The 10,287-nt window shown below is 39.4% G+C and overlaps 2 protein-coding genes across 4 annotated transcripts in view; one reads left to right on the top strand and one right to left on the bottom strand.

The window, feature by feature from the left end:
- On the top strand, positions 1-5,662 carry LOC109978861 (uncharacterized). 2 transcript variants are annotated; one of them, XM_065958024.1, is made up of 5 exons: positions 1-129; positions 285-665; positions 4,681-4,824; positions 4,950-5,011; positions 5,094-5,662. In XM_065958024.1, the coding sequence occupies exons 1-5, from the start codon at positions 93-95 to the stop codon at positions 5,214-5,216; spliced, it is 747 nt and encodes a 248-aa protein (XP_065814096.1). In that variant the 5' UTR covers positions 1-92; the 3' UTR covers positions 5,217-5,662. The 2 variants fall into 2 exon arrangements, with proteins under 2 accessions (XP_065814096.1, XP_065814071.1); XM_065957999.1 differs by having other exon boundaries at positions 2-129; positions 282-665.
- Positions 5,663-8,421: 2,759 nt separating this feature from the next.
- Positions 8,422-10,287, bottom strand: part of LOC109975147 (uncharacterized) — a 10,644-nt gene continuing 8,778 nt past the window's right edge. Inside the window, exons 3-5 of one of the 2 annotated variants that reach the window (XM_065957952.1) lie at positions 9,649-9,789; positions 9,442-9,503; positions 8,422-9,331 (exon numbers count right to left, since the gene is read on the bottom strand). In XM_065957952.1, coding sequence (XP_065814024.1) covers positions 9,272-9,331; positions 9,442-9,503; positions 9,649-9,789 — 263 coding nt within the window. In that variant the 3' untranslated portion in view covers positions 8,422-9,271. Of the gene's footprint in view, positions 9,504-9,648; positions 9,790-10,287 lie in introns of both variants that reach the window. The other variant, XM_065957911.1, reaches the window with a different exon arrangement.

Here is a 10,287-nt window from a genome sequence, read left to right as displayed (position 1 = left end):
ACAGCGTCTGCTTCCTTTAATGGAAACATCTACATGGGTGTGATGTCAGTGAGACCTGTGTCTCTGTCTTCACATCTCAGACCTCGTCACTCATGGAGGGCCGTCACGTTGTTCTGCTCCTGGTCTCAGGTAATTCTTTTGATTAACAGTTTGGATGATTTAATACAAGGATGTTTTTACATTAAAAGAAGAATACTAACGTTCTAGTGAACTTGTTATTTTGTCTTCCTGTATAGCTGTGCACATTTTAAACTGCTGTTATGGTCTTGTTTGAATTCCAGCAGTGGTTTCCTTGAGTCCTGACTGTGTTTGTGGATCAGAGTTGAAGGTGACGGTCAGACCAGGAGACAACATCACTCTCTACTGTGACTGCAAAAGATCAACTGGAGTTTACATCGTGTGGTACAGGAACTGTTCTCATGAGAACCAGCCTTCACTCGTTCTGAAACGTAACAAGGGTTTATGGACACAAAATCTTCCTCCTAATTTCCACTTATTGAAGAACCAGTCCTCTGACTCCTACGACCTGCTGATCCTGAACATCACTGAGTCAGATGAAGGTCTTTACTACTGTGGAACTGAAGAACCAAAAGTGGAGGATAAGGAACACATAACTTCTAAAGATATTTACAGCTACAGCAACATCACAACAAGAATCATATTCAGTAAGTACGCTCTGTCTTTGTGTGACTGTGATTTCAATAATTTGAATATTACAAATAAATCATTCACTGAATTAATGATGTCAGACCATAAACATCATCCGCTAAGATCATCAGACAACACATTCATACTTTTGTCAAATGAATGATTAATTTGCAAAGAAAGTGTTGTACAGGATGATGATCACCAGATCATCAATGACCAATATGACTACAACTAACTCAAAAGACAAGTGGCAGAAATACTATTAACTGAAATGTAATTAATATAGCTTCAATAAATGGACGATCAGGAGGTATTTGAGAAGTGAAAAAAGAAGAGGTGTGAACACACACACACACACACACACACACACACACACACACACACACACAAACACACACACACACATATATACATACATTCAGAAAGACTCAACTTGTCTGCAAAGTTAAATACTAATTTTTTTTTAATTAAGAACATTAACTTTCTCAAGATGTTGTTTTTTTGGTCAAAAAGTTGTCAAAAGTAAACAAAACTGATTGTGATGAATTTAAAAATATTGAAACCCTGATTTTTAAAAAAAATAATCACAAGAAAACATAAAATGTTTACAGAAAATGATACGCCAATTTGAATTTAATGTCAGCAACACTTTTCAAAAGTTGGCACAGGGTCATGTGTACCGCTCTGTTGCATCACACTTTTCTTTAAACAACACAGGAGACCAGTTTCTGTAACTTTAAGAGGGTAATGTTTTACCATTCTTGCTTAATGTAGGATTTAAAATGTTCAACAGTTCAAGGACTCCTTTTACACCTTTCATAAAGCTCAAAAACACTTTTAATGGGTGACAAGTCAGGACTGCAGGAAGTGCCAGTTTAGCACTGAGACTCTTTCTTACAGGGCAAGGCAAGTTTATTTATAGAGCACATTTCAACAACAATTCAAAGTGCTTCACACAAAACATCAAAAGCATCATGACAGAGGAAAGAAGAGAAACATTAAAATAGGAAATTTAAAAATGACTGAAATTATTAAATATGAACATATGTTCAAATAAAAATAATTCAAATGAAATTAATTGAAATAAATAAAGTAAAAATATAAAAAGAGTTAAAAGTTACAGTGCAGAGTTAAGATTTCAAATCTTATTAAAATTGTTTATTGAAAGGCAGCTGTAAACAGGTGTGTCTTCAACCTCGATTTAAAAGAGCTGAGAGTTTCAGCAGACCTGCAGTTTTCTGGGAGTTTGTTCCAGATTTAGGGAGCATACAAATTGAACGTGGCTGCTACGTGCTACATCAACAGTAGTTCAATCTGTACACTAGTGTGTTTATAATTAGATCAATCACACTTATAGTAATTATTTATTTAATAATAATAAACTATTTTCTGATATTTTCGGTCTACCCTACCACGGCCCTCTTCTCTCGCTCGATGACTCTTAGCAAAACTAGAGTCGGCTCGCACGGACCTAGCAGCCAAAGAACATACCCTTTCGGGTTCTCTGGCCTGGACTTATCTAAGATCAGGCAGATCCTGTCGCAAAATAATGCAGAAAAACTAGTTCATGCATTTGTTACCTCCAGGTTGGATTATTGTAATTCTCTTTTGTCAGGGTGCTCTGGTAAGTCTCTAAAGACTCTTCAACTAGTCCAGAACGCTGCAGCTCGTGTACTGACTAGAACTAGGAAAAGGGACCACATTACTCCTGTGTTGGCTTCTCTGCACTGGCTCCCTATACAATCTAGAATAGAATTCAAGATCCTTCTTCTCACTTACAAAGCTCTAAATGACCAGGCACCATCTTATCTTAAGGAGCTACTAGTGCCGTACTGCCCCTTCGAGAACACTACGGTCCCAGAATGCGGGCCTGCTAGTGGTACCTACAGTCTCTAAGTGTACTATTGGGGGTAAAGCCTTTAGTTATCGGGCTCCTCTCCTCTTGAATCATCTTCCAGCCGGAGTCCGGGAGGCAGACACAGTCTGTATTTTTAAGAATAGACTTAAAACTTTCCTTTTTGATAAATCTTATAGTTAGGGCTGGTGTAGACCAGCGGGGGAACTGGCGCCTTGAGCTCCTCTCTCTCTCACTGTGCATATATAGTACATCATATTACTGCATGTATCTATCTGTAAATCTCAGTCACTAACCACCTACTTTCCTGGGAGCTCTTGAGCTCTCTTACCCTCCAATTCACACATACTCCGTGTGCGCCGCGGTCCGTCAGCGCCGCGCACTACGTTACTTAGCTGCCACAGTAGTCTATCGTTGTGTTCACACAGGGCGCGCTGCGGTCCGTCTCCAGCGCGTGCCACCAACGGCATTACCCTCTGCTCCCTTTCAAATACGCAGCGTCAAGCGTCATACACGCGTCAAGTTGGACAGAATATGACATTTCGGACAGGAAGTCAGACAAGGAAACGCACAGAGCATCCGGTCAATTTCAAAATAAAACACAATATATGGACTCACGATCGTATTGACTGACTGACAGACCGTGGCGTGTATGTGTGAATTGGGGGTTAGGCTCCTCGAGATCGTTGGTTGACGGGCTGCCAGAACAACCATAACAATGAGTAAGGTCTTTTACCTGCTTTTAGCAAAGTGTCTCGAGATAACACTTGTTATGAGTTGACGCTTGTTGTGGATTTTTCTGTTGGTAATGAAAGATCTCAAGTCAAAGTCTTTTGTCTTTGTGTATTTTATTGCATATAGGAAAAAGTTATTTTGCAAAAGGGGTAATCAGCTACAAAATTAACATCAGTTACAAGTGCATCAAAGACTCCCGGGGCAGTCCAGGTTGCAGAGCATATTTATACTTTCACAGGGTGTAGGTATTTTGCATATGAGTGATACATCGTCATTGGTTTCAGCTTGCCCTAGTGACTATGTCTTCTGCTAGTTTGCCTGGTGATTTATCTATGCAAGCTTCTATAAGGCACCTGGTAGGGAGGAACATCAACAGAAACTACTTTGTCAGGAAGGCACTGATCTAAGGTCATGCTGTACCCAGATCCTGAGGAGTGTTCCTGTTGGAGATACAGACCAAGGCCATACAGAGAAACAGTTTCTAATTGCTAAATGATGCACGATCATCCTAATCTTTTCAGGTCAAACGAAGGCAACAGACAGATGGTATTTTTCCACTACACGCTATACAAATAAATATTGATTGATTGATTGATTGACTACACTACTTGAGTTATGGATGGTTGACGCCTTCTCGCATGGCGCATTTGTTTGGATTCCTGGCTTGGTAGACAGGAGGCGGAGTCAGGAAGGCCATTAGTTCAACTGGTTACACCTGAGCCTATCAGGACTCGGCTTATATACTGTAAGTGGCTTCCAGGGGTCTGTGTGGAAGGAAGGGAGAGGAAGGCAGCTGCTTGGCAGGTTGGGGGAGGCAGCAGAAAGAGCCTCTTGCTGGCTTTGGTTGAGGCGGGAGGAGACAAGCTGGAAACTTGTTGCCAGTTAACCTCGTTCTTTTTTGGGTTTTTTTTTACCATTTTTCAGCCTTTTAGTCAGGCAGCTTAGAACCAGATTTGGGAAGACTGGAGACACATCGGACATTTTTTCCACATATTTTAATGCATTCCTCTACCCAGAAAATGTATATATTGACACCAAGATTGACTTTCTAAGTGGCTTGGAAGACATATTGGCACTTATAGACTTTACATGGCCGCCATATTAGAACCGCCAACTTGATGAAGTGCAAAGTGAAAATTGAAAGCTATTGTGATGGAGAGTATGTGGAAAAAATTTGGTGCTTTTGTCCGACGTGTCCCCATAATTTTCCTTGACACCATCCTAACTTTTTTGAATCATGTTGTTGGCATCAAATTCAAACTGGGCATTTCATTTTCCAAAAACAATAAAATATCACAGTTTCAACAATTTACGTTGCCTTTGTGCTATTTTCATTGAAATATGGGGATTCAATGTTTTTTAGATTCTACATGTCCCAACTTTTTAGGAATTTTTCTGTAGATCAGAGTTAAATGAACGTAATCAACACAACTTTCATTTAGATGCAGAACCGAATGAGACTCCTCCCCCCAAGATGCCTCAGGACTGTAATGAGTGCTGGATTCTGATCTTCTGTCTGTGTCCAGTTTTATCTATTGTCTCCGCTCTCCTCTCCTCACTTGTGGTCTATCACTGCTGTAAGAAGGGTAACTACCTCACTTTTTCTAGAATATGTATCCACTTAATTGTTTTTAATCACAAAGACACCTTAATGTCTCTTCCACTGTGTGAGTTTCATTGTGCTGTACTGATGTTATATTTATTCCTGCAGCTGAAGAACATCCTGTTGATCAGCAAAGACCTGACACTAGAGGTCATCCAAGACAGAGCCAGGTATCTATCATTAAAGTGTAATGTATCAAAGCATTAAATATGTTCAAGGTTGGGCTTCTAAATGACAAATATCCAATCTTAGGGTGACGATGTGTGCTATGCTGCTGTGGAAATCCGTCAGAAATCAAAGAGACCAAAGAAGAAGAAGGAACCGCAGACTTCTGACTTCTGCACCTATTCTGCTCTTAATACATCTAGGATGTAACAGGCCTAAGACCAGAGGAACAAAAAAATAATTTTGCAATGTTGACATAAACATCGAACAAAAAGTAAGGACATTTGTGTTTGGTAGATTTATTTCTTTGTTGTAACAATGCTTCTTGGCAATAAATCGTATAACTTTGGAAAGACTGTTTATTTCCCTTTTAAATAGTACCACATTTGTAAGGAACATGCAATGTGGGATGAGTAGCAGAGCTGAGTATGAAAATTCAAAAACTTGAAAAAACATAGAAAAAACAGCTTATTCGTTTTTTGGATTTGATGATTTTTATTTTTATTGAGTTTCTTTATTTTGAGACACAAACAGTAACAGCAAAACAGAAATGAACTAAACAAAAAACCCACCCCAAGCTAACAGGATTGGATGATTAAAATCTGAAGAAACAAGACACATTGGCAATTTAACAATTTATTGATTTAACAAACAGGAGCCTCAGTATCGTGTGGAAGGCAAGGCTCTTTCTGCTCTGAGGTTGCCCAACTTAGATTTGACCATATTTTACCCAAACTGTGTAAAAAATGACAACCTTGAATAAAGGTTCTCACGGAATCAACTAGAATTTCTGTTGAATTTTGTCATCAATCTTATCACTTTTTTGTGGCTCCTGTTGGGCTCAACCTTTCTTAGATCTGCTTCACCTTTTAACAGAGATACACCAACAACGTACTTTGATTAATTTCAATATTTATTACAAATAGATGGTGAAAATAATATTAATTTCTTTAAATGTACGCTGTGACTCCACAAACTCTTCCCTAACAACGTGAATGTCTCTGAAGACATTGACAAATTGGATGATAATCGGCCAGCGAGCGTCGTAGTAGGATGATTAACGTCATTGTGATAGTAAACAAGGGTCTTCAAAAGCTGCTTCTGCTGAACATCTGACGAAGAACTAAGTGTTAATTCATCACCACAGTTGGCCTGGTGGTTGGGTTGCCCCGAATGTGAGAAAGCTCTGGTCCTCTGGGTGGACGGGTCTGGGTTCCATTACCACGTTATTCCCCCCCTCTCTCTTTCCTGTTTACTACTCTATACACCGTCTTATCAAGTGAAGGCAAGGAGCCAGAAAACAAACAAACAAACAGTTAATTCAAAACCACTATCTGACTTTCTGACACCATTTTGACTCCGCCCACAAAACACATCATCACTGTGTACAAATATAACAGGTCTTTAAACTCGGACGCTAAAGACTTTGTGAGACGTTTGAAGTGGAGCTTGTGTGATGTCCGCTCAGACAAAGCCAATCTATTTGTTCTGTCCATCTGCAACCAAGAACACAACTCTGGTGAAACATGTGTCTTCATCCTGAAAGGTAAACTCCTGGTGGAACATTTTTTTTAATTTATTTTTTCATGGGAGTAACCACGAGACATTTTGGTCTTTCAGGTCATCGTCAGGGCAACAATTCAATCAGAAGACGTGTTGCCTTTTTTTGTAATGTCGCTTTTGCATAAAAACACAATGTTAGTGACAAAGGGCATCAAAACCATAATACAGGACTGCACATGAAAACAAAAACCATAAAAAAAAACAAATTAAAATACATCATTAAAGCATAACATGATTACATGTTGGGATTTCAATAGGAAGTTCAATCAATCGCAGAGTGCCAAATAAAGTGCAGAGTGCTATGATCAAACATGTTTATAAAGGATCAAGCAGCTTGTTTCTCTATAAAATAAATGTAAAGTTATACTGATTTAATGTGACTGTTAAGGACCAAGAAGCTAGGCAAGAGACAACAGGAGTTTTTATTTTACTCAAAGATGAATACAAAATGTACAAACCCCAAATTTCTTAGCTTTAAAAGTGAAACTATAACTGAACATAACTCTACTGAACATGAGAAAAGCTAAGGTGTGAACTCAGTGAACCGACCTAATGCAGCCCCCCCCCCCCCCCCCCCTTCCCCCATGACATCAGAGCATTTGGTCTGGTCTAAAGAGGAGCCTTCAGGAAGCAGGAAGTCCTGCCCCCACCCACTAGTCATGTTACTGAAAGACAGAGAAATAATGATTAGCACAGTAACAGAAGTTATTGTTTAATTTTACACTAAAACAAACTGTTTTAACTGTCTGGTTCAATGACTCCAATTTTGTTGGGGAACTGAAAAAAGTAAGAGTGTGGGTGAAGGTGATATCGTGGTTGTGTGCAAGGTGTAAGTGTCCATCACATTCACTCTCAGTGCAGCTACTTCAAATTATGAAAGAAGAATAGATTTATGGGTCGCTGTTTGTGAGAAATCCCCCATCGTAAGATCATATCAGTACATAGTGGAGGCTGAAAGAAAGTTGAAAGAGTTCAAACAACACTTAAACTGTGACTGCAGTATATGTCGGTGTCCAAAAAATGACACACATGAGCTTCTTAAGTTGCCAACTTATCTTCAACAGATTTTCCGACCATAAAAAACAACATTTTAGCCTTCTCAGACAATGCCCGAAAAACCACAAAAGTTGACACTTTGTAGGATTTTTGTGTTCTTATACATTTAAAACATGTTTGTTTCATGGCACATAAAACCTACGCAGCCTGAACTGAACATGTGTATCCTTATACACAGCTCAGGCATATTTCCTCTCCTCTATATAAATGTTGGCATTTGATGGTGTGATTCAATATTTATGGCCGCCCCTACGGTGGGGAAAAAGAGTAAAGCTTGGGGCAACATGTCTGATATGTCCTTAAGCAAGACACTCAAGCCAAAGTTGCTCCAGCTACTTCGTCTGCGGTGTAAAAGTGCTTTGAGTAGACTGAAGAATAGAAAAGTGCTATGCAAGCTCAAGTCAATTTAAGATATTTCTGGGGAAAGATTGCATGGGAAGGACCCATGGAGGCTTACACAAACAGGGTTCATCCTAACTTAAAGCAACAATGACCACCTTTTCTTGCGGTGTATTTCTACATTTGCAAATCTTTTGAACCTTCAGAAGATTTTACCATATTTTACTCAAACTGTGTAAAAAATACATGTTTCCTCACTCAAAAACATCAGGCTGCCTTAGTCAGCCACACCTCGACTTAAGGTTCTCACTGAATAAATTTGAATTCATTTTTGTTGATTTTTGACATCAATCTTAGCCTATCACTTTTTTTCTGTGTGGGTCCCTTGGGGGTTCGGCCTTTCTTAGATCTGCTCGACCTTTCAACAGAAACAAACCAACAAAGTTCTTGGCTTAATGTGAATCTTTATTACAAATAGATGGTGAACATAAAGGAAGAATACATGTACATTAGTAATGGTTACAACATAGTTACACATGATGAATAAATTGGAAACAGCATGCAAACTAAAACGGGATTAATGTTAAAAAAATTAATTCATTGTGGTGAACTAGTTAAAATGAAATCTGAGTCTTCCTCCTCAAAGTGCAGCACTGTTGGTGCCCAGGAAGGCCATGTATTGGGTTGCACAGTTCTAAGCCTGGCAGCGGTCTCTTGCTGTCACTTTTAGTCGTGTCAAAGTAATCTTTGCTATAATAACGATACTTGTTTACTTGTTTACTTGTTGAAAATATCTGTTTTGTTGATGTTTATGTCTCTGAAGACATTGACAAATTGGATCCTAATCGGCCATCGAGCGTCGTAGTAGGATGATTAACGTCATTGTGATAGAAAACAAGGGTCCTCAAAAGCTGCTTCTGCTGAACATCTGCCGAAGAACCAATTGTTAATTCATGACCACAGCTGACCTGCTGGTTGGGTTGCCCCGAATGTTTGGAAGCTCTGGTCCTCTGGGCGGGTGGTTCAGGTCCGGCCTGTGGTTCCATTACCACATGTCATTCCCCCCTCTCTCTTTCCTGTTTACTACTCTATACACCGTCTTATCAAGTGAAGGCAAGAAGCCAGAAAACAAACAAACAAACAGTTAATTCAACACCACTAGCTGACTTTCTGACACCATTTTGACTCCGCCCCCAAAACGCATCATCACTGTGTACAAATATAACAGGTCTTTAAACTCGGACGCTAAAGACTTTGTGAGACGTTTGAAGTGGAGCTTGTGTGATGTCCGCTCAGACAAAGCCAATCTATTTGTTCCGTCCATCGACACACAAGAACACAACTCTGGTGAAACATGCGTCTTCATCCTGAAAGGTAATCAGACACAGTAACATGAGTGTCATTAGTACAGAGTCTCTACTGCTGCAAAGATGTCTAATGGTTCTGAGACCATGAAAATACCAAAGAAAGTCCTTACCTGATTCACTGTACTTTCCTCTCCCATGTCAGGTCTTCTCTCAGTCATTTGATCTTTTTCATCTGTAGAATCATAAATAAAAGGTTTCTTGTTAGACAACGACTTCATTCATTCAATGATCCATCACAATCAATATGATTCATTTGTATTTAAGTCGATTCAAAATGTCTATACTTAACAGGTAAAAAGTGATTGTTGTGTATTTACCTGCATTCTGACTGCAGAGATAAACAAAAGTCAGGCACAGGAAGGTGGAGAGGACTGTGATGGCTGGACTGAACACCATCATCCAAGATACACCAGGCTCAACATGGGGTGGACCGATGGAGTCACCGGAGTCACTGGAGGCTAGGTCAAATATAGAATGTGGATTAGATGTTTAAAATGTTGGTTTTCAATGTATCTAATTTTTCTCTGGTGTGCAACCACAGCCTGTAAGAATGAATGGACTAAGCCAGAGTGACATCACCCGTCTGTTACTGCAGGGGGCTTTGGAGTCCCATCAGTGGCATTATAACCACTGACAAAACATTGGAGCTTGTAATGATAGTCATACGAGTGATGAAGGAGAGAGCTACGAGTTTGATCAGATCTACTGCACGTTTTAATTAGCAGAAGAAAAATGAGCCACTGCATGGAAACCTTTGACTTAATTCACAATGTGAAAAGTACTCAGATATTTAAACATATTTGTTCTTCTTATCTCAACATATCTGCATTAAATGTCTTTTTAAACTAATTTCTCAGGTACCTCCTGTTGCCCACCCACTTATTTAGGCTTTCCACATTTCCTGTCTTTCCTGTTGTTGTAGTCACTTAGGTCATTGGTGATCATCTCTCTGCTTT

The sequence above is a fragment of the Labrus bergylta genome, chromosome 1 (genome assembly GCF_963930695.1).
Source record: "Labrus bergylta chromosome 1, fLabBer1.1, whole genome shotgun sequence".
NCBI classification, from domain to species: domain Eukaryota; kingdom Metazoa; phylum Chordata; class Actinopteri; order Labriformes; family Labridae; genus Labrus; species Labrus bergylta.
This window is presented reverse-complemented; position numbering and strand designations above follow the sequence as displayed.

What these genes read in the sequence shown, in the direction of transcription:
- LOC109978861 (XM_065957999.1), top strand. Translation starts at nt 93, where the DNA reads ATGGAGGGCCGTCACGTTGTTCTGCTCCTGGTCTCAG. An exon ending in TGTTCTGCTCCTGGTCTCAG is followed by an intron (nt 130 to 281) that starts GTAATTCTTTTG and finishes TTTGAATTCCAG; the next exon opens with CAGTGGTTTCCTTGAGTCCT. An exon ending in GTCATCCAAGACAGAGCCAG is followed by an intron (nt 5,012 to 5,093) that starts GTATCTATCATT and finishes ATCCAATCTTAG; the next exon opens with GGTGACGATGTGTGCTATGC.